Consider the following 25,090-nt stretch of genomic DNA (forward strand, 5'->3'; position numbering starts at 1 on the left):
TGAGCACACACCGCACTTAGTTATGAATATTTAGAGATGTTATTGTGTTCAATCCTTAACCGAAATGCAAATGCAAGTATGAGCATACACTGCTCTTAGTTGTGGATATCTAAGGATGCTATGGTTGCTCTATATGTTTAACTGATTTGAGTGTAGGAAATATAAAAAATGCGATATTTATGCTAAGTATCAATGCATGTTGCCTAAAATGTAATGCATATGAAATCAGGCAAAGTGCTTGTGGTAAGTGAATATGATGCAAAGGCATTATGCAAATAATAATTGAATGTTTATCTATTTTGATAGTTGAAAGCAATGTATCTCGTGTATATTGGTTTCAGTCTACCTGTATTGGTAATCCTTACTAGGCTTTCACGAGTCTGACCCGTTTTATGGGTTTTTAGGTGAGCTATGATGCATAGCTGCAGAGCTGATGCAGATTGCTAGCTAGAACGACATTGAGAGACAATCTTTTTCTTTTTTGGGGATAGTTTTAGAAAAATATTTATTATAAATTTTTTATTAAAAATACTTTGACATGAATTTTAAATTTTTGGGACATAATTAAATTTTAATAGTGAATGCTATTAAAATTTTAATTCAGTTATGATATGATGATTGTTTGTACTGTAACTCGTTTAGAATATTTAATAAAAAATTTGCTTTTATTGATTTAAAAAAAAACTCAATTTTTTTTGGGTTGAAATTTTGAAACGTTATAAGTTTTGCAATCCTAAATAAGAATAAGCTCCTTGCTTGGGTTGCTTCTTGTGCTTATATGCCGAAAGATAAACAACCAGATTGGAATCCCACCCTTGCTTGATTTGTAATGCCTTTTTCTTTCTTTGATGTATAACGGGCAAGGATCCGCTAAACTCAGCTGGCTAATCAACAAATGAAAAAAAGGTTTAGGTAAAGTAGGATAGCTCTCTATTAAAAGTTATGAATAACGGATCACAGATCCCGTCATTTGACATATGTTGGGATCCATTCTACGTTCAATCCAAGCCATCCAACCAACGCATAGGGTTAACGTGCATTTTGGATGTGGACGAATAGTAGCCGTTAAGATTTATCAGTTGGACAGCGAGGATCAACATAGGTCTCCAAAATCATTTGTCAGCAGATAAGATCCTCTTTCGGTATTCCGTACCTGACAAAAACAGCACTCCTTTTTCAATGGGTCTAAGTAATTTTGGGCACGACCCGAGATTTAGGTCCATTAAAATCAACCATTGTTGGGTCTAATAAATTCGGTTCTTATGTTCGGTTCGGGTTTACATCCAACCCGCTTATACCCCCATCCGGTGCCCAAACACCAACTCGGGCCCCTCTCAAGGTAAACACAAAATCGCAATAAATCCTTTGCGGCCAAACGGGCCTCACTAGGGTTTTTGAAAGGGCTGTCTTGGGAACCTCATAAGAAGCCCAAGGGGATGACGCCTCCCCAACTCTAAGCCCGGAGGCAGACAGAGAGAGCGTCCTGTTGCTGCTGCTGTTGGGGCTCTCCTTCACCATCGGCCATGGTGCACGTTAGCTTCTACCGCAACTGTAACCTCTCTCTCTCTCTCTCTGTGCGTGAAGATCTAGGGTTTCTTCATTTGCATCCAGTCGTTCTGGGATTTCCGTTTTCTCGTATTCGATCTCTTGATCCTTTCAGAAACTGTCCCGTAGCTTTTGTGCTTGGACTTTTGATCTCTCTCTCTGTAATTTCAGTGGAGTCACGGATTTTAGGGTTTCTCCAGTTGTTCTTCGCATGATTTGATATCATTGCTTGATCCCTTGAAGATCACGCTTCCCTTTCTCCGTTTTCCGTTGTTTTTCGTCATTCTAGTGCTTCTGTTTTACTTGTCATTGTTTTTTTTTTTATGATGTGATTTTTTGGATGGATTTGTATCTATAAAACCCCATGTCTTGTTATGGCCTTCTTGTTGAAAGTGATTGTATTTGGCTTTTTTGTTTTTGAAAATTTTGTTATCGTGTTTTTTGGATCCCTTTTTATTTGATCACTATGACTGGAAGTCCTAATTTCTCTGCGTGCATAGATGGGAAAACGTTCAAGAAGCCCCGGCGTCCCTACGAGAAGGAGCGTTTGGACGCCGAGCTGAAGCTGGTCGGAGAGTACGGGCTCCGGTGCAAGAGGGAGCTCTGGAGGGTTCAGTACGCACTCAGCCGTATCAGAAATGCTGCCAGGGAGCTCCTCACTCTAGATGAAAAGAACGAGCGCAGGATCTTCGAGGGTGACGCCCTGCTGCGGCGGATGAACCAGTATGGGCTTCTGGACGAGAGCCAGAACAAGCTCGATTACGTTCTGGCCCTAACCGTCGAGAACTTCCTTGAGCGCCGTCTCCAAACACTTGTGTTCAAGTCAGGGATGGCCAAGTCGATCCACCATGCCCGAGTCCTCATCAGGCAGAGGCATATCAGGTAGAGAAAACTTTTATATTTGTCTTTCCATTGATGTCTTCTCTCTCTCTCTCTATATATATATATACATTCTTTTTTATTTAATAGTGTATATGACGAGAAAACTTTGATGGTTATCACACATGGTCAATTGAAATGCATCTCTTTGCTTTTGCTTAGGCAGAGTATGTTGTCTTCGCCTGATTTTTTGTTGTCCATGGAGGATTTTATCAATTTTAATATTTTTTAGCATGGTGGTGTGAGATATTTATTGGACAATACAGAAGGAAATTTTATGTGATATGCGGCATGTTAGATGTAGTCATGAAAGAATTTTCGTGGGTTGCATTCAGGGTCGGAACCAAGAATTTAAGCTAGCGTGGGCACAAATGCACAGTCGGAACCTCACATGCTAATTGAAAAAAAAACTAAAATTCTCATCTATACTAATTGAAACGAAAAAACCCTAAAAATCTAACTTCTAACCAAAGTCAAGTATTAAATACATAACACCCTAATCCAAACTTCATGTCATTTAAACAAATACAAAATTAAAACCCTAATTCTTACATAATCAATTATGCATTTATGATATTCAAGCATGTAGAATCATCTTTCAATGTAATTAAAAAACACAAAAATACCTTAATTAAATATTCATCTTATTTTAAAAACTAAAAAACTAAATGCTATTAAAAGAATACAAAAAAACTTTAAAACCTAATTAGATATTCATGCTATTAAAAAAAATGAAAACCTTAATCTTAGCAAATATCATTCATAGTTTTTTATACATAAGCTAATTGAAACAAAAACAACAAAACCCTCAAATTTCTAGCTAAAATGAACCATCTGGACAATGTATAATGTTGATTAAAAGAATACAAAAATAACTAATTAATATCCATCTCATTAAAGACCTAAATACTAATTTGAGGAAAAAACCCAAAAGCTGGAAACCTAAATGCTATTCAAGTATGTAGAATTTTGTTTAATGTTAATTAAAAAACATAAAATGCCTAAATAAAAAATTGTTATTATTTAAAATCAAAATAAAAATCTAAATACTATTAAAAATACAAAAAATCTAAAACCTAATTAAATATTCATGCTATTTATAAAAAACTAAATGAAAACCTCGATCCTAGCAAACCTCATTCATTGTTTTCATACATAAGCTAATTGAAACAAAAAACAATAAAACCCTTAAATTTCTAACTAAAATCAAGCATGTGGATCATGTATAATATTGATTAATACATAAATAACTAATTAATATCCGTCTCATTAAAAACCTAAATACAATATCGGTCTCATTAAAAACCGAAATGCAATATTTGTCTCATTAAAAACCTAGATGCTAATTGAAAAAACACAAAAATCTCTAAACCTAAATGATAATAGAAACCTACATAATCAATTATGCATTTATACCATAAACACAAGAGAGAGAGAGAGAGAGTGGACCTCGTCCTGTGCTCGCCTTGACTTGATCAATGTTTTGGCCATTCAAAATAAAGACCAAAATATTTTTTTCCTATAGCCTCAAAATATCGCCAATATTTGTCACTAATGTCAGAACTGAGGGGCTCCAGATAGAAATCCACAAGGGTTTCCCCTAGATTCACTGAAAAAAACACCCCACAAACCATGAAGTCTCTTTACATGTGAATAATATTTATCTTAATTTGAACCTTGATTTTTTATTAGAACTGTTACAATACCTCTCCCATCCAAGTTCTCGAGGCCCTCATTGAGCTCTAGCAATTGATGATAATCATGATATTTTGCTACTTATTGCAGAAATTGTTGAAGCTTGGCAGTGTCCTCCCAGATGGATTCACTACCTGGTATTGAAACTTCGCGAGTTAAATCACATTAATCATCATTACATAAACAAAAAGAAGATTATCACATCAAGCTTTATCACCCAAAATCAGTTATCATAAGCACCTCTCAAAAAAATTCTTCCATCGCAAGGACTTGTTGAGAAAAAAGAAATATAATAGCCTTTCAACACTTTATAAGTACAATATCAAGAGGTACATATTCTTAGGATTACAAAATAAAGGGCTCTCATACTAAAAGAGATTTGGAGACCTCTAGGAATCTTTTCTCTAGGTGATACATACTAAAGATTTTTTTCATGTATAGATTTTTACCCAGTACCAAATCACTTAATTAGCAAATGTCTCTTTAAAGAAAAAGACTTAAAAAATAAGAGGGACAAACAACAATATATGAAGAGTCATCTTTCCTATATAGTTTTCATGGTGTGCCAACTCTATCAAATATTTAGGCTTGAGAGAGGGATAGATGTTGTAGATCATGGCATGGATAGCTAAACATTGTGTGATATGTAGCTATTGGCGAAAAGATATTTTGATCTTTATTTTGAATGGCCAAAACTTTAGGTCGAGCATTGCCCATATTTTCTGCAGGTCAGGGGACTCATGCCCCCAAAGGGGTTTCTGTGGGTCAAGGTGGGCACATGCCCACCCTCTCTATAAATGCCTTCGCCTTTGGATGTATTGAAGGAGTTTTGTTTAATGTTTCTCTAAGAAGAATTATTCAACCCATGAGTGTGGCTTTTGTGTGCGTGCTCCAACATGTCTGTTTTGTATTCACTTGCAATTCCATTAAAGTTGGTCTTCTTGGGTTGAGTTCCTAAACTTGAATGTTAGCTACCTCTTAGGGTTCTGTTAGAAAATCTAGGATTTTCAATTCTGACCTATGTCACAGGGATTCGGCCAGTCGAGTGTTGCACCCATGTCGACGTGATGCGGGTGCGGCCAAATTGACCCTAGGTGTGGTCAATGCACCCAGGGTCATAAATGTCCAATTTTTGGACTTAAAAAAATCGCCCGATGAAATGGGTTGTGAGGGGGATTAGGGCAAAAACATTTTGCCCCCTCCTCCCGGTCCCGACATGGCGATGCCTCTTCTTTGTCTCCAACCGAGCAGCGATTTTGGTGTGACGATTCCGGCATGAAGATTCTGGCAAGTATGTCTCTATTCTCTCTCCCCTCGTCTCTCTCGCTCTTCTCGGCTAAACCCTCTGTGTACCTCTCTCTCTCTCTCAATGTCTTTTCCCTTTGTGTACCTCTCTCTCTCTCTCTTAATCTGGGCTAAACCCTCGGTAGTACCTCTCTTTCTTTTGTTGTTTGGTTTTATGTTGGGATAGTGGATGGATGGTGTTTGTTGTGTTTCAGTGTTCATTTTTCTCAGGCTTCAAAATTTGGGCTTCATTGTCATCTGTATGTCCATGCTATGGACTTTTAGAAGTGGCTTCTTCTTTTCCTTTTCACTTGTTTGTAGTTTTTTTTTTCGATATTTTTTCGTGCCTCGTCGATTCCTCGAATCAGGTTTAGGGTCCTCTTTCTCACACACAAAAAATTCCCTTTGTATATTAACCGATGTTTTTAGTTGCTAGTTGTCTAACTTAGATTCACAAGGTGACAATATTGCAAAACAACCCTTATAAATATTACTACGTGAATCTAAATTTAAGCGCATTTTTTGTGATATTCTTTGGATGAAAATATCTATGCTTTATCCATTGTGAACTTTATATGGGAACATCTAGTCATTTTTCATAAGCAACTTGGTGTTTTCCTTTTGGTAAATGCATGAATTGTTATGTTTACATATGTTTAATTTGAGGAACATTATTTTTTTCTTACCCCATATATTGTTGTCAAATAAGTTGCGCAACAACATGATTGGAATTGCTCTTCAGCTGTTCATGGTTTTGCAGTATAAACTTTTTTTTCAGTCAAAAGTAGATGTTGTTGTTGATTTCTGATTAATGTTGATGAGGTTAGCAAGTTTTTGAAAGGTTTTTGTTGCTGGAATGTGGCATGCTTCAGTTTAATGTTCTACTTTGATCTCTTTTAAGTGTATCAACCTTTATTTATACATATGTTATGTATTTAAATTTATAAATAACATGGAAATCATTTCATGTTTGTTATCTAAAAGGCCCCTTTATCGCTTTTACGCAAGTTTTTATATTTTGGGTTTGTAATTTTTGTGCAGTTCATCAAAGCCAATGCTTTATAATTTCTCTAGAATGTCGTTTTGGTGATTTTAAGCTACCAACAGAAATTGCTTCGCTGGATTTTTTAATTTATGGTCTTTCTTCTGAGAACTGTTTGTATTTTGTTCCGGTACAAGAAGCTTTTATCCCGTTGTTGACCCTAACCAAAGATTTCTTCTATAGATAAGTGCCAAAATACATCGGATACATTGGCCGAATTTTTGATGTTATATCCCTTGCCCTTATTAATTTAAGGGGTTTGTCATATTTTTATTATTGCTAAAACATAATTTTACGTACTATTACTATATTTTTAGAACTTATTGTATATGTTATTGACCTTGCACTCAATATTATCAATCTTGATTGTGTGCATAATTGATTTTAATATAATATTTTTTTGTTTTCAGGGTAAAAATGATGGATAAAGGTAAAGGACTTGCGTCATCCTCGTCCCCACTTGTAAGTGTTACAGGTAGTGGTAGTGGGAGTGTTGATTCAAGTTTGTTAACTGCAACATGTGATGATGGAAGGCCATTATGGGCACATGTGGATAAGCTTGCAAAAACTGGAAGAGGTAGTGAAAACAAGAGATTTCGATGCAAGCTTTGTAAAAAAGATTTTTTGGGTCTTACACAAGAGTTAAGGTTCATTTGTTGAATATACTAGGACATGGCATTTCAGGATGTAAAAGATTTGATGAGGCAATGCGAAGACAATACAAAAAAATACAAGATAAATATGAGAAGAGGAAGACAATGAGTGATTCTTATGCAATTAGTGTACCCTTTTTAAGCCACCAAGAAGATGCTAAAAAGAAAAGAAAAGTGGATGCATTATGTAGAGAGAGAAACAATACAAGCGTCATTCAATACATATGAAATAAAGATAGATAAAAAAGTAAGGAAATATTTTTATTCTAGTTTACTTCAATTTAATGCAGTTAGAAATCTTTATTAGAAGGATTTAGTTACTTCACTTATAAATTGTAACTTTAGTGGCTATGTACCTTCAATCTCAGAAAAATTATGAATCATAATTCTTGCAGAAGAGAGGGCAAATGTTTAAAGATTGCTAGAGATTAAGAAATATTCATGGGAACAAAATGAAGTTTCTATTGTTTCTAATAGGTGGATGAATATTCAAAGGCGTTCACTGATTAATTTCATGACTTTTTCGCTTAGTAGCTCAGTATTCTTGAAAGCAGTTGATGTATTTGGGCAATATAAAAATGACGAGTACTTGAAGGAGTTGTTTATAAAAGTAATAAAAGAAGTGGGTGATAAAAAAATAGTGCAAATCATCACAGACAATGCTTCAATTTGTAAAAGTGCAACATTGAGTTTAAAGAGAGAATATTCTCATATTTTTTAGACTCCCTGTGTCACATACAACTTGAATTTAGCCCTCAAGAGTATTTGCAATCCCAAAGAAGAAGAAAATTTACCAGCATATGCTTATGTTCATGAATTAAGAAATTAAAAAAATATCAAAATTATTAGAAATTTTGTTGTCAACCACCGTAATGCTATATTTAATAGGCATTCTAACTTGAAATTATTGAAGGTTGCTGAAACACGTTTTGCGTCCATCATTGTGATGGTGAAAATGATTAAAGAAGTGAAGAATGCTTTGGTTAACATGGTGACTGATGAGAATTAGACATTCTATCATGCTAATGATCTTATCAAGGTTCAAGAAATTAAGAAATTTATTGTTGATGATGAGTTTTTGGATAAAGTCATATACTTCATTTAGTTTACGCAACCTATTTGAGAAATGTTGAGAGAAGTCGATAAGGATGAGTCCATGATTCATAAAGTTTATGAAATATGGGATGATTGAAAACATAAAAGTTGTAGTTTTCAAGCATGAGAAAAAATCTGCATTGGATGATTTAAATTTTTTTAATCATATTCATTCAATTTTAGTTATAAGATGTGATAAGAGCAACACTCCTTTGCATTGCATGATACATTCTCTCAATCCAAAATATTATGCAAAAAAATAACAGGAATGCGTTATTGGTCGTGTCCTTCCAAATTTAGAGCCAGAGCTATCATGACATAAAAATACGTTTATGACAAGACTTTATTCATATTCACATATTTTAAATCAAGTTACACAAGAGTTTGAAAAATTTTCATCTTTGAGATTAAATTGACAGACATTAGTCATGAGAGAGGAAAATAATATAGATCCTATCACATGATGGGTAACATTTGGATCAGAATCACATATTCTCCAACGTCTTGCATTGATATTGTTATCTCAACCAGCTAGTTCATCCTGTTGTGAAAGAAATTGATCATATATTCTCAAATCCACAACATGAAGAGAAACAAACTCACCAGCAAGCGTGTACAAGATTTAATATATGTTCATTCTAATCTTTGACTACTTTTGCGAAATAATGATGACTACATGTGCTAATTGCTCTCTTAGTTATTTGATTATTTCTTAGTTTCTTCATTTAAATATACTTGTATTTAACATTTTCAAATTGAGTTTGTAATGTAGGCAAGGATCATCCAAATTTTGGGATGTAAACCCTGAAGAGTGTGACTTAGAGGGAGAGTATGAATTCAACATTACAAACATGGACTTATCTGAGCCTAATCTTCTTTCTTATGATGCATTTGATGATGAAGTATAAAATTATTAGGATTCATTGTTATCTACATTGTGTAGGATATACTTTTGGTATCTAATTATGCATTGTTTGCTTATTTTATTAGTATATTATATAATTTACTTCTTTTCTGCTTTACTTATTTGATTGTTTTTATAATATATTTAGGTTAATTTAATTATGGTGTTTGTTTTTATGATGAATATAATTGTAGATTGTTAATTTGATTTATTTATACATGATGAATTGATTTGATGATGATAATTGTTTTTTATTTCATGAGTTTTACTGTTAACTGTTAAAATTTATATATATACACACACACACACACCCTTTCGCACCCCTGCATCCGCAACTATGTGACATAGATTCTGACCTATGTCACATGGGTGCATGGGTGGGGGTGAGACACTTTAAAAAACCTTGGGTGCGAGGGTGCGGCATGGCAAAAATGTAAAAAATTATATATATATATATATATTATAATATATATATATATATTATAATATATATATATATATATATTTAATTTTAAAGTTTTAACCGTTAATATTGTCATAATTTACCGGTTAACATTGTCATAATATCATTCATTAGGTATGTAATATATCAAATTAACAATTTTATAATTTTATTTTACATTACAAAAACTAACACCAAAATTAAATCAACCTAAATATCAATCAAATAAGTAAAGCATAAAATAACTAAATTACGTACCAAAAGTATATCCTACAATGTATATGACGATGAAGTAATGAATCTTAATAATTTTCTTCTTTTTCATCAAATGCATCATTAGAATGAAGACTGAGCTTAGATAAATCCATGTTTGTCATGTTAAAATCATGCTCTCCCTCGAAGTCACACTCTTTTGAGTTTACATCAAAAAATTTGGATGTTCTTTGTCTGTGTTACAAACCCAATTTGAAGATGTTAAATATAATACAAGTATATTTAAATGAAAAACTAAGAAATAATCAAATAACTAAGAGAGAAAATTAGTACCTATTCATCATTGGTTCGCGAAAGTAGTCGAAGATTTGAATGAACATATACTAAATCCCCTGCACGCTTGTTGGTGAATTTGTTATTCATGTTGTGGATTTCAGAATATGTGCTTCAATTTCTTTCACAACAAGATGAACTAGCAGACTGCGATAACAATCTTAATGCAAGACGTTGGAGAAGAGGTTTTTTTGATTCAAATGTTGACTACCATGTGATAGGATCTATATTATCCTCTTCTCTTGCGAGTAATGCTGATCCATATAATCTCGAAGATAAATTTTTTCCAAACTTTTGCGTGACTTGATTTAGAAGATATGCTTGTGGAAAAAGTCGTCATACAGATATTTTTATGTTTTGATAGCTCTGAGTCTAAATTTGGAGGGACACGACCAATACCACATGCCTGCAACTTTTTTGCATAATATTTTGGATTAAAAGAATGTGCCATGCAATGCAAAGGAGTGTTGCTCTTATCCCATCTTCTGACTAAAATTGAATGAATATAGTTAAAAAATTCTTAATCATCAAATGTAGGATTTTTTCTTCATGGTTGAAATCCCACATTTCATAAACTCTTTGTAGCATAGGCTCATCTTATCAACTTCTCAACATTTTCCAAATAGATTGTGTAAATTGAAGGATTTATAACACTCTGTTCTAAAACTCATCATCAACAATAAATTTCTTAATTTTTTCAGCATTGACATCATCATCAGCATAATAGAATGTCAAATTTTCATGAGTCACCATGCTAACCAAAACATTCTTCACTTTTTTAATCTTGTTTACCATCACAATGATGGATGCAAAACATATTTCAGCGACCTTCAGTAATTTCAAGTCAGAATGCATATTAAATATAGCATTAGCACGATGGTGGTTAACAACAAAATTCCTAATACTTTTAGCATTTCTTTCTAAATATTCAATCCATGAACATAAAGCATATGTTTATGAATTTTCTTCTTCTTTGGGGTTGCAGATGATCTTTAAGGTCAAATTTAAGCTCTGTGCTACACAGGGAGTCCAAAAAATATGAGGGTACTCCTCTCCAAACACAACAATCCACTTTTACAAACTGGAGCGTTGTGTGTAATGATTTGTACTACTTTCTGATCACCCACTTCTTTTATATGTTTATGAATTTTCTTCTTCTTTGGGGTTGCAGATGCTCTTTTGGGTTAGATTTAAGCTCTGTGCTACACATGGACTCCAAAAAATATGAGGGTACTCACTCTCCAAACTCAACACTGCACTTTTACAAACTGGAGCGTTGTATGTAATGATTTGTATTACTTTCTGATCACCCACTTCTTTTATGACTTCTATAAACAATCTTTTCAAATACTTCGCATTTTTATATTCCTCAGATGCATCAACTGCTTTTCAAGAATACTGAGCCACTAAGCAAACAAGCAATGAAATTGATCAGTGGACACCTTTGAATATTCGTCCATCCATCAGAAACAATAGAAACTCCATTTTGCTTTCATGAATATTTTTTAATCTCCAGCAACTTCTTCACATTTGCCCTATCTTCTGTAAGAAGTGTGGTTCGTAGTTTTTTCTGAGCTTGGAGGCACATAGCCACTCAAATTACAATTTGCTAAAGATGTTACTAAATCATTCCAATAAAGATTTCTAGCCGCATTAAATGAGAGTGAACTATAATAAAAATACCTCTTTACTTTTCTATCTATATCCTCTCTTTCATATGTATTGAATGTTGCTTGTATCGTTCATCTATCTCCTATATTGACTTTTTTTTAGCATCTTCTTGGTGACTTCTAAATGAGACACTAATTGCACAAGCATCACTTATTGCCTTTCTTTTCTCATATTCTTCTTGTATTTTCTTGTATTGTCTTCGTATTCTCTCATCAACTTTTTTGCATCATGAAATATCATGTCCTGGTATCTTCAACAAATGAGCCTTCACTCTTGTGCAAGACCCAAGAAAATCTCTTTTACATAGCTTACATCGAAATCTTGTCCTCTTTCTCATGTTTTTGCAAGCTTATCTACATGTACTCATTAGTGGCCCTACATCATCACTCCCACTACAACTATCAGGAAAATTAACAGCAGAACTCACATGTGGGGATGCGTATGATACAAGTCCTTTCCCTTTATCCATCATTTTTATCCTAAAAACACAAAAATTATATTAAAATCAATTATGCACACAATCAAGATTCAAGATTTATAATATCGAGTGCAAAGTCAATAACATATACAATACGTTTAAAATATATAGTAGTAGTATGTATAAATAAATACCGAAAGGTACGTAGTCGAAGCGGACCCAAACCCAACTAGAACGACAGCTAGAACGACAAACAAAAGGCCAAGGGTGGTCTTGGCTGTCAGACTGTGCCCGACCCTGGCTCGCAAAAGAAGGCCGAGGGGTGCGCTCGGTCAGTTAGGCCGACCCCAGCTCCCGGCTCACAAAGGAGGGTTGAGGGGTAGGCTTGGTCTGTCAGGCCGAGCTCAACTCCCGGCTCTTAAAGGAGGGTTGAGGGGTAGGCTTGGTCTGTCAGGCCGAGTTCAGCTCCCGACCCGTCCAGGGAAAACAAGGAGGAGGGTGTGAAGGGTTGGGGCCTCGCCCCACCCCTGACTGTCGAAAAAACAGGGAGCAGTGAGGAGCTCACCCCCTCCCCTGCGAAAACAGACAGGAAAGCAGGGATGGGCTCGACCCCTCCCCTGAAATCAGAGGGAGCAAGGAGGGTGGGCTCGATTGTTAGACTGAGCCTGACCTTGACTCGTAAAAGAATGTTGAGGGGTGCGCTTGGTTAGTCGGGTTGAGCCCAACTCCCAGCTCACAAAGGAGGGTTTAGGGGTAGGCTCGGTATGTCAGGCCGAGCCCAGCTCTCGGCCCGTCCAGGAAAAACAAGGAGGAGGGGGGGGGGGAATGGTTGGGGCCTCGCCCCACCCCTGACTGTCAAAAAAACAGGGGGCAGGGAGGAGCTCACCCCCTCCCTTGCGAAAATAGGGAAGCAGGGAGAGGAGGAGGTGGCGTCGGGCTCCCCTGAGAGACAGGGGGAGGTGAGCGAGAGAGGAGAGGAGATGATTGGGGCAAAAAAATTTGCCCTAATCCTCTCTTCGCAGTCCATTTCATCGGGCAATTTTTTTAAGTCCAAAAACTGGACCAAAATGACCATGGGTGCATTGACCACACCCATGGTTGGATTGACCGCACCGGGTGCTGCACCCGCGTTGCGTCGATGCTGGTGCGACACTTGGTTTGCCGAATCCCTGTGACTTAGATTCTGACCTATTTGGTCCCGATTAAAAACATGAAATTGGCCCCAAATTCTTGGTATTGAGTCAATCTCGTCTCTCAAAATTTGACCAGTGTTGGAATTCCAATTCTAGAACCCAAGCTCCATTTAGTCTAAGCACATTTTTTTTGTTTCAATCCAACTTTTTATTTGATTAATTTTGTTTTCTTATGCAAATATTTGTTTTTTCTCTGCATGCGTGTCAATGTCCATCTCTTTTTGTGTTTATTTGGTTGTCAATTCCAAGTCCTTTTTGTTTTATTTACCCTTTACTAAATCCTTAGGGATCTAGTAGTGATTATTGGTGTGTGGGTTATCTTTGTATTATATTTGGGGATTTTGGCATCTTTCAGTCTCTTTCCATTTTAAAAGATGGTTAGATGTTGGAAAGCATGAGTATATGTGCTGTATGCTTTAGCCGGATGTTGTTGCTGGACTGTCTTTGTACCAACTGCAAATCTCAACATGCAATTCACGTCTTTAAGGTTCTTTTGTTTGTCCTAAGTGCTAGACTGAAATGGATGTCGGAATAATAGATTTCCGTCTTATCATTCTGGAATTTGGTGATCAAGACTGTTTTATCTTGACCTAGATCAACTTTCCTACTAAGCCTCTGTCAGGCATCCTACGTGCAGTGGAGTCCTAGGTGTGCTACGGGGCAGCTTAATTAACGTAAGTTGCCTTCCAAAAACATAGACCCTCCTGATTTTTGTTATCTCATAATGACATAAAAACATATTTGATTTCAATTTGTCTCCAGTTTCTCAGTTTTGATGCCTAGATAGAATAAGCTATTGGAAGAACTGGATGGAATTGCATTTCTCTTAAGATCTTGTCCGTGAATCGAGTTTGTGTAGAATGATCTCAGCCTCTAGAGCGTCAGAGGAATTTGCACATCCTAAGCAATTTATCCTAGTCACAACTACCTAATCTAATACATGTTCCCTACCAAGTAGTTATAGGGAGGGAATACATCTGCAAGTTCAGATTAAGTAGACACCCATAACCGTGCTTTATGGGCTGCTGGCTGGGATGGTCAAGGGATTAAATTGGTTAGGGCATATACCTGTGGTTTATGAACCTTCTAATTAAAACTATGAGATGTTTTGACCAAATATGATCCCATGGGTGTGTTCAGCAGGGTCAAAATAGTGGGAATTGATCCCTGGATCTTATTCTTTTGACATAAAAATACAATTTTTTAGAGTTGTAATTCGGTAAATTGTAGGACATTGATTTTTCAACTTCTTGAAAATCTGAAAAACATGAGCCAATGGATGGTTTCTAGTAAACCGAACATGTAGATCACATCTCGAGGGTCAGATGTGCAAAGAAAAAAAATTACAGTTTTTCACTAGGATATATATAGGATATAAATTTGCTAGTTGTTTGTATGTACAACCTAGTAGAAAGCACCATTTTTTTATATATATTTTCTGCTTTTGCAAACTTGACCTTATAGATGTGATCTATATAGTTTATTCATTAGAAAACAAGTTTAAAATATAGTCACAAATATCAGTATTGGCTATATCTTGGCCTAATTTTTTTTAAAAGTATAAAATAACAAAAGTAAGAAAATATCATGTTTAGACAATAAAATACATATATAATAAAAAATAAGTAAAAAAAGAAAAAAGAAAATCATATTTAAGATGTAAAAAATAGATAAAAACATTAAAAATAGTTATAATATTGTGATATACTTAAATTGGCAATATTTTAACTTTAATATTGTTTGCTGAAATACAATGATGATATCCCAATATTTTAAAAATATCGTGGATAACTTTTACTATGGTTTAAATCACATTTTTGCAACATGTAAGTTGGTTTACTAAGGGCTTAAAAAAGCAATAGCTCATAATGTATCAAAATTTTATGATTCAAAAAATCATATTTTTACATGGAAAAGAGATGATCCAAAGAGCTATTTCCCTTACAAACAAATCATGCTGACATCTATGAGCTTAGATTTAGTTGTTACAACTTGCACCTATGATTTTTCAACTGCAGTAGTTCTTGTGGAATGGATGAGTCTGCTGTAGCTTGAAAGGTCTCTTCTCTAACTACATTTGCTCAAGTGGGATGATTTCCATTGGTGTCCATAGAATGGACAGTTTACATGAATGTTACTGTATCTTATGCTCCGTCTAATTTATTCAAGGTCGCTTCTGAAAAAAAAAATCATTGTCCTGCTTGCTGCAGGGTTGGTAGGCAGGTGGTGAACATTCCATCGTTTCTAGTGCGTGTAGATTCACAGAAACACATTGACTTCTCACTGACAAGCCCACTGGGTGGAGGACGCCCTGGTCGTCTGAAGCGAAAGAATCTCAAGGCTGCATCCAAGAAGGCTGGTGGTGGTGATGGAGACGAAGAGGATGAGGATTGATAAATTAAGCTTCTCGTTCCCCTATACTTCGAAAAAATCTTTTCTAAACCTGAACTATTATTCCTTCTCATATTTCCATCTTCGTCCTACAGATGTTTCTGTCTGGTAGCTTTGTAGCCTTTTCTTTTTGGTGATACTGCAGTAACTTCGCCTGTGTTGGAGAATTTATTTATTTTTTGCCTTTTCTTTTTTTGTTTTCATTTTTGCTTCTACTTGAGGATATATTCGTAGTTCATGCCTTCATGGCAGTGAATTTAAACCTTTGATGCTTATACATTTCAGTATTTTATTAATTCAATATGTGGCTGAACTTACACTAGCATGCCTTTAAAAAGATGAGCAAATTCAGTTTCCTCTTCACCAATCCGAGCAGACCATTGGGGTCTACAGCTAATTGTGCAATCTAGGAGTGATATGGCTTGGTCTTGTTTTTTTTTATTAGATAGTCTAGCTGGGGCCATACAATTGGGATTTGAACTTGCAACGTCCCAATACAAGGTGACATGCATTAGCTGCTCCAACCTGACAAGCGGAGCCTCAGTTGGTTTTTAAATGACCTTGTTGCTATGCCCTTTTGGGTATGCTGTCTCAATTGGATTGATCTCTTGGCTACTTCAGTGGACCAATCGTCTAGTCACTCTGGGGATGGAGTTGGCGTGAGTTCATTTTAAAGGGTATGGGCCAACTTCCTTTGCTCGATCTTGTGTTTTGGTTGTGATTTAGGTCAGTGTAATGGGTTTGTAGAAGCGTCAGCACTATTCAAGTGTCTCGACACTGGAAACTTGGACAGCGTTTTCTCATCCTAAGCTGTGTTGGTTAATCTGCATTTGGTTGGTGGGACATCTTATCCCCAAATCAACCCAAATTGAAAGCTTTAAAGCTCAAACTTTAGCGTCTTCTATTAGATGCAAGTTGTAGCCTACATACTTTATTTTGTTATTTTTTGGCAGATTTTAAAGGTGCCCATCATGTTTGAACTTGGATCTGGACTTGAGTTCGAGACCGAATTGAACTAGTAACCGTAGCAAGTTTGAGTCCGCCCCAGGTGCATACCTAGTGGACTCCGAGGTTTTACCCCTCGACCCCAGGGAGTCACCAAGCTTTGGCTTACGCAGGGGGTGATGCCCATGGGATTTAAACCTAGACTTCCCGTCAAACAGTTTAGGCCCCATCCCACTAAGCCAAACGCCTTGGGTCTAATAAGGTTGAATACTTGAGCTAAAGTTACAACCAAAAATATTGATTCAAGTATATGAATATAAATTTCACATAAGGCAGGGTGGCCGTGGAGCTCCACCCGGGGTTTTCCTTGCGTGGGTGAGGGTTCTTCGTCATAAAAAAAATGAATATAAATATGAAAATATGTATCGGACCCTGATTCAAAATTAGATACGTAACCTTTAGTTCATGTCGTTAGTTGAAAACTGACCTAGCCAATATATCATATTTTAGACGAAGTTAAGCATGTAGATCAGCCATGGTCACATAACTTTAGGATCACTTATTCATAAAGTTTAACCCAGAGGTTGTACGAATCCAGGGCTCAGAACTTAGTCTTGAAACTGCCCATATCTTGAAGCATCAGTTAGTTGTCTCAGTTCCTTCCAGTGAAAAATCATCTTAGTTGAATGGAGTTCTTCAATTCCAATACAAATTAAACTTGAAATGATGTTAAGATGGCATTTGAAGCACCTAAGAGGAAGCTTAAAGATAAAGAGTTTAACCAAAACTCTAGGTTGTCTGCGGACCCAATGAAATTGAATTCAATGGAGGCAGGGCATCTGGTAGTGGCAACTTGTGAATGTCACCAAGTTGACAGGACATCACAAGTTTGAAACCCATGGGTAGCGTCACTTGCTTGAAGGTCAAAAGGACCTTAAGGATTTTACCAATCGAGCCCAGCCAATGTGTGGTCGGTGGGGGAGGTGTTCCCCTTGTTGGATTATCAAAAAAAACATTGTGTTGATTTCATGGAAATGGAATTCAAAATGGCAGTAGGCTCTGATCCAAGCCCATGTCCAACCTAGCTGATGTTCGAAATCAAGCAAGCGATTTTTCCATCGTAAGAAAGTAGCCTGGGAAACACTTTATTATTTAGTAGAAGTTTGGCGACTTGTACGGGAAAAAACTTATTCATTTGCATAAATTTACATTATTTACCACTGAAAAAGAAATTAACATGGTTGCTTACTGTGAGAAAGCCTGAAATCCCTTGCTGAAACTTAATTTTATAAATTTCTCTCGCTTTCCGCAAGTATCCAAACATTGTAATTGCCAGTCCGCAGAAAATGAGTTGTGTCGTACTACAGAATTGACATTTAGGCCTTGTACATAGTCCACCAATCGTTTGGTTGTAAAATGGAGAAGAAAGAGAGGAGAAAAAAATAAAAATTTCTAAGTAAATGGATAGTGATCGTATCAGGCCTCATCTCATATGAGATTACCAACAGGCAAAACATACCGGACACTGCGAATCTAAGGGTGAATCTGCATCTGAATACCAATTTTAATCAGGAGCTCTGAATCCAAGTCCCAATCCAAACAATATATGATGTAGCAGAATTGAATCCATATCCAGTAAGAATAATGTAGAAAATAGGACTTTTAGATGCAAAATGTTCAAAGTGGTCGGACTTGATCTGAATCCGAATGCCAATCTGACCGAGAGTGTTAGTCACCATTTTTCAGCGGTTCATATAGAATGACAAACTAGATGACCGCTGAAAAGTAAAAGTGTGTTGGGGACCATGTCCCAACCACTCGACATGGGGTGGTTGGGCATACATAACGCAGCCCTCTTGGCGAATGGATATAGAAAATCTGCACAAAGGAGGGCCGCATATCATTGATCTTTAAGGAGGAATATGACCTAAATGGTTGGCCTTGAACAACCACAAGTGGAGACGGGGGCAGGTATTTGGAAGGGATGGACCACACTTATAGATATCTTTTGTCAGACCATTACCATAGAGGTGGGGGATGGTCGATCGAACCCACCCTTCTGGCATATTTTTTTTCACTAACGCAGTGTGAAGATAGGGTAAGGTGGTTCCTGTTCAATGATGGAATTTTGTAGTGTGTCCTCCCTTTACAAGGCACTGGCCAACCTGACACCTTGTTGCCTACCAAAGAACGCATTGTGGGGGGTCGGCTCCCACCAAGAGGATCGCTCATGAGCTGGCTAATCCTGTACGGGAGGGTGAACATGGAGCTGAGACTTAAGTGTTGAAACATTCAAATGGCCAGCAGGTGCAGCTTGTGCCGCTGTGATCAAGAGTCGCTGGCCCACTTGTTTTGGGAGTGCGCCTTTGTACGTGCACTTCTCAATTATGTGTGGGAGGACCTGTGCTTGACCTGGGACTATATACACTTCCCTAGGGGTGTGCTGGAGGATTCCGATACTCACGGCATGGAGACTGCTGTTGTAACGCCCCCAACAATTTGGACAAAAAATTTTGGATTTTTTTTTTTGAAATAGCGAAAGTGATAAGTTCAAGAGTCGGGCGAATTACGGAGTAAAACAGAGAAGTACTAAAAAGCATTCCATTCATTAATTAAAGCATTAATGTCATTAATTACAACTCATAATTGAAACATACATCTCACTAATCAAAGTCTAAACATGAATACCAGATGCATGGTTTGCTTGATATATATATTCTTCATGAGTGCCCTTACTAAGGTCACAGAGACTCATCACACCAAGTTGGGATGTCTTGAGCCCTCTCGTGTCGTGGCCTTGTGGCTGCCACCTCCAGGTGACGCCATCAATGAAAGCTGCTAACCATCGCTATCGCTCGTTGAGGAGCCCGCCTGCCACCTATGTGTGCAAGGCCCAACAAACACCCGAAGTGGTTTTTTTTCCTACTGCTGCCGCATCCCTGCTAGTGGTGTAGCACCACCATTTGGATCCTGTAGGTCACGACAGACCCTTATGGGTCGACCGACCGTCACAAACAGTGACTTTCGCCACCGCTAGCAGCCTCTCCAAATCCCGCAGCATGCTACCCGGATTAGACCGATCAAACATGTGGTTTAAAATAACGGGAAATCAGGTTGGGGTCCAACTAACCACTACCCACACCTACTCCTTTGTACGCAAAGGAGAGTGAGCACATTTGGCTGGCTTACGACAGACTTTCACCAGCCTGCAGCCGCCAGCGCCACCAAACCACCTGCCAAGCACTCAATTTAACCCAGTTCGGCAAGAGCAGACCGGCCATATATATATATATATATATCAAGAAATAGATTCCTTAAAAATTTGTCTACCACTGGCATTTTCAGAAACCTCTAATAATCTGATAACGTCCAGAACAAGTTTGACACTTTAGTGAAAATATCCCAACATTTTTTTTATCGTGTGGGATGATTTATAAAAGGTTGGTTTTGTTTATTTCTTTTTTTTTTTTAATGAAACGTGAGTTAAAACTAAGAGCTACAGGCTTCAAAAATCTTGTGAGGTCGATCGATGTATTAATATGTTATTTGGAAGTCATCTAATAGGCATTGGCTGATGCTTAATCCATAAGAAAGAAATAAAAATGTAACCTTCAGCAACAAGTGTAACATTAAGGCTCACGGTGCATTCGTGAAACCTGATCAGTAGATCTGAACAAACATGTTTAATCAATGATGTGAACACAATTTCGGGTCAGTATCCAACTTGATCACATAAAGACCATTGAATTGTTAATGTAACCCTTGATTGTGATGCTAAAACAAAACAATCATCATAAATCCGATAGACATATTTCTACAACTACACATTATATTTGGTTCACATATAAAAGTGAATGAATAGATGATATCACATCCCACGAAATGACCGAATCCACTTAAAAGAAAGACTCAACCATACCTATCCAGATACGTTTGTATTTCAAGGCATCAACCAAAATAAAATGTCTACTTTCTCGGTACCCTAGTTTAATAATGGGTTTCTGTTTTTTTTTTCTTTGTTGTAGTGACACACCAGATTGCGTGCACACTTGTAACAGCATCACGCGATCCCTACGGCCATCACAGCGAGGCTGTTGGCTGAACTTTCTTAGATCATCATTTAAGCGAACGGATGGTTTGGCACCCGCCCGATCATGCCTTATGAAGCTGACCACCACTCGTGTTGATGGTGCCGTCCATGCTCAAATCGATGGCATTACAACATATTTGTGCTGTAGGGCATTGAACACGCACATACAAAATAAAATACTCCTACCTTGTTTGGAAGATCAAGCCTGAGAAAATGACATTTCCTTCTTCACGGTTGGAGCTCCACGTAAAGCGAAGAGGAGAGCTTCCCACGTCAATAATGGAAGTCGTAGAAGGCTTAGAGAGTAGAGAGAGAGAGAGAGATAAAAAAATGGTGGAGTCAATTAAAATCATGTTTTTTTTCAAGCCTCCATTTCCCTACTTAATCTCCCTAAAAGTAGCCTTTTCAAAACTTTTTGAAACCCCATGAAACGTCCTCTAGTCTCCCACAATTTTGGGGGTTTTAGTTCACTTCCGTTGATGCCCCTCCCCTCTTTGAGCATGTTTTTTTATTTTTGTGGTACCCCTCCACCACTTGTGGTGGGATTCTCCTAAAAATTTGTAAAAGTGAGAGGAGTAGCAAAACTCCTGTCACATTTTTCGTGGAAAAGGGCTAAAAGAGGTAAAAACGCAAGTAATTTATAGAAGAAGCCATGTACGTAAGGGGTTTTGAACTATGGTCTACTCTCAAAGGGGTACTGTGCTATATTCAATTTCGTTGCAAATATTGTAAAATTTATTATACTTAAACCTATATGGGCCTATTTCCACTTTTTATATAAAAAGAAAAAAGATTTTTCTTTATACTACATGTGTGCTCACAGTGGGTTTTGAACCTACATCAAACCCTAGAAGGTAACAAAGCCTAACCACTATACCACACTATCTCTGTTGCTTGTTTTAGCAGGATTAATTTATACAAGCTTACGCTTGATGTTTCTCTACTTGGCAGATTTTTTTATTTTCACGTGGGCTTTTCCGATTCTTCTTATCTTTGCATTAACTTCTATTTAATATATTTCGGATCTTACACCAGAGTCTTGAAATGTTCAAATTTCTTGAGATTCCCTCGCAAATCAGGTCGAATCTTCGGATCCCCCTGGAGTTCGAATATGATTATCAATCCGTATTTTTTTATTGGACCCGTGTGGACCAATTTGGATTAACTGGAATTCCGTTGGATTTGATATAGACATATCATTTCGCAAAAATTCTCACTTTTATTTATCTTATTTTTTTTGGATTTTACAGCCCTGGCATGAACGAAATCTACACATCTTCAAGGGTTGCCACAGTGATCCTACGGGACTACTGGACCAACACAACACAAATGGCCTGGTCAAAACTTGGGATAAATTGAAAAAAAAAATAGAGCTTTTATTGAAGGAAATCTGTAATTTCAAAAGATGGATCAGTTTATGATGTTATCATCCTCATTTGTTTTTTCTGTTTTTACTGCAAAAATTTGTTAGATAAGATGAACCCAAATGGAAAACGAGTATTCTTGTATATCTAGTATTGAGTTTACATCATTCCTTTATGTATACAACAAAAAAACCTTGAAATGAAGGGATTGAATAACAACATTTCCTTTTTGATATTTAGCTGATGATAAGGTGTCGTGATCAATGGATCCCTATCTTACTAATACTCCACGTCAAGATGGCGCGTGTGTCATGAATACCCATCTTGGAAAGAAGGTAGTGAAGCTATTCTTTTTCAACAGCTTTTGTAAAAATATGAGCAAGTTTGAATTACTGGAGACGAAATCTTCTTAGTAACCCAATGACAATCAAGATCAATATGCTTTCATAATAGACGGGGTTGCCTACAATATTTGATTATCACAAAACAATGTTGCTGGTGTAGATAGTAGAACCCGTAGGTCATTTAGAAGAAATCTTAGCTATATAAGTTTACATGTAGCAGTCATCATTCAGTGATATAATTCTGCCTCTGCGGATGATCATGAAACAATATTTTATTTTTTTGTTTTTCATGATAATGAGCTTGTACTCAAGAAGGTACCATGGCCAGATAATGATCTTCTGGTATCGAGGCAACTTTCCCAGTCGGCATCACAATCCGCCTTCAGATCAAACGAACTAGAGGACGATAAAAGAGTTTCTTTAACTGGGCTTCGTTTGAGATATCTTAAAACTAACAGTATTGTGTCTAGATGTAGGTAATATATATATATCCTAAAAGTTTCGACCGGGTTTGGAACGTGTTGTCACTTGTGAGGCTCGGCCATTATGACCAACAAAACTAATACTAATTATCGGCTATTTGAATCTTGGACCCTATTTGCTTTCGGACACACAATGTGCTCAGTCGGGGCATGAGTAGGCTGGTAAATCATGAGCTAAACAAGCCGAACAGAGGGTGTTCAACTTCAGATCATTCTGGTGGTGAACCAAACCGACCTCCATCTCATGACGAGCAAGAGTTAACAAGCTAATCTCAGGCTTTTTTTCTCAAAAAAATTACATTTTCAAAATTAAAAGAATTTCTACTCTTAAACCTAGTGAAGCAAACTCCACCAGCTTTACATAATAAATACATTGTTTCAAAAATATAAGCAAAAGGATTTGAACTCTAAACTTATTATTTGCAAGTGAAACACTTCAACCATCCATGTTTTATGACATTGTAACCTATTATTTATTGGGTTAAGCAGACCCCCACAGGTTACACAAGATATGTCCCAACACATGGTGACGTTCACTAACAGCTCTTACCAAACAAGCGGAGCCACCGTTGGTAGGAACACCAAGCCATTTGATTAAGAATGAAGGAGCACAAATTAATGACGAGTGATTTCCTTCGGCTGCTTATGTAAACATGGCCCATTTGCGGTCCCTAGATTTCACTGAAGAAAGATGTTTGTTTGGTTTTTAAGCTCTCGTAAATGAAACAAAATACCTCTAAGCAAATCACACTTTGGTACCAACGGAGGAGCTTGTCTGGTAGGAGCAGCTGGTGCGTCACCTTTGTGTTGGGACATTGCATGTTCTGAACCCAATGGTATACTTGTATAACTGGTAAGGGTCCGCCTAACCCTAGCTTGCCTTTCAAAAACAAAAATGCAATTTCATCTTTTAAGGTGGTATTTGATACACTCTCACTCAAAAGAAACCTTGGAAGTTACATTTCTTGGACATTGTGCCTTCGCCTCTTCAATTGCTTGCTTGGTGCCTTGCTGCACCACCTTGTTTGCTTGCAGGTTTCTCATGCTTATTGGTTGGTGATTGCCTGCCATACTGCTTACCTTTGTGGCTTCGCGTGTGGCCATCCTTCCCAAGGTTGTCACTTTTTCACAAGCCTCTAATCTCATTGGGCCTCTCAAGTACTGTAAACATTGATTGGGCATCCGCCCCTACGCTGTGGCCCTCAATAGCTGTCTCTCAATTGCTTTGAGCACTGATTGGGCAACCTCTCCCACACGGTGTCCTTAAAAAGTTGCCTCCCATGCATCACTTTTACTCATTGGTATCGTCTCCCAATGCACCGCCTCAAGTTGCTCCAAGTCACTTCCGCGTGCTGCTTTTGCTACACAGACTTGCCTAGTCCGCATAGTATGTGCCACAGGGTTCTTAGCAAAAAGATCGTAATAAGACACATATGACATCACAAACGCACGGGATGCTACTGCCATCAAACCTTGGATGCGACAAACACGAGAAATGCGTCCACTACATCTTTTTTTTGGGTGTAATTTTCACTTCACCCTTATGTTATGGTGAGAACATGGATGCATGGGCCGGTGTTGAAAAAAAACATGTAATTTTCACTTCACCCTTATGTTATGGTGAGAACATGGATGCATGGGGGCGGTGTTGAAAAAAAACATGAGTCTCTCTCTCTCTTTCTCCGTGCAGGTCAGGCAAGGCCACCAACAGCCCACAATCGACCGCGCCACCATAGACCACCCACATCTTTCTGTCTTTTTCGTTTTTCTTCTTCGCATTGATTTCTATTATTTAGGGTTTTTTCATTGATTAAGATTTTTTAATTAAAATTTTAAAATTAGGGCTTTTTATATTCAATTTGATTAAGGTTTTTTTTATTTGATTAGTTTTTCTTTGATTTTTTATGATTAGGTTTTGAATCAGTTTTTTTAAAACTTTTTATAGTTAACTTAATTAGGGATTTTTGTATTTTCTTTGGTTAGGGTTTATATTTAATTTTATGATTTTTTTCTTATAGTTTAGGTTTTTTTTTGTTTATTTATAATCTATTTTATTTTCTTTGGTTAGGTTTTGAATTAGGGGTTTTTTATTTAGTTTTATGGTTTT

General features: G+C 36.9%; 1 protein-coding gene across 2 annotated transcripts; it reads left to right on the top strand.

Moving 5' to 3' along the window:
• The first annotated feature begins 1,325 nt into the window (after window positions 1–1,325).
• On the top strand, window positions 1,326–16,080 carry LOC149840994 (small ribosomal subunit protein uS4y-like). 2 transcript variants are annotated; one of them, XM_090003529.1, is made up of 3 exons: window positions 1,326–1,551; window positions 2,046–2,427; window positions 15,578–16,080. In XM_090003529.1, exons 1-3 carry the CDS (start codon window positions 1,524–1,526, stop codon window positions 15,759–15,761), a joined length of 594 nt encoding a protein of 197 aa, XP_089859655.1. In that variant the 5' UTR covers window positions 1,326–1,523; the 3' UTR covers window positions 15,762–16,080. The 2 variants fall into 2 exon arrangements, with proteins under 2 accessions (XP_089859655.1, XP_089859654.1); XM_090003528.1 differs by lacking the exon at window positions 15,578–16,080 and adding an exon at window positions 6,856–7,272 and having other exon boundaries at window positions 1,381–1,551.
• Window positions 16,081–25,090: the final 9,010 nt, after the last annotated feature.

The sequence above is a fragment of the Nuphar pumila genome, chromosome 4 (assembly GCF_984573655.1).
Source record: "Nuphar pumila chromosome 4, dmNupPumi1.hap1.1, whole genome shotgun sequence".
NCBI lineage: Eukaryota > Viridiplantae > Streptophyta > Magnoliopsida > Nymphaeales > Nymphaeaceae > Nuphar > Nuphar pumila.

Excerpts from the sequence above, each read along its gene's own strand:
- LOC149840994 (XM_090003528.1), top strand. The coding sequence starts at position 1,524 with ATGGTGCACGTTAGCTTCTACCGCAACT. Across the intron at positions 1,552-2,045 it reads CGTTAGCTTCTACCGCAACT|ATGGGAAAACGTTCAAGAAG; the intron begins GTAACCTCTCTC and ends CTGCGTGCATAG. Across the intron at positions 2,428-6,855 it reads ATCAGGCAGAGGCATATCAG|GGTAAAAATGATGGATAAAG; the intron begins GTAGAGAAAACT and ends TTTTGTTTTCAG.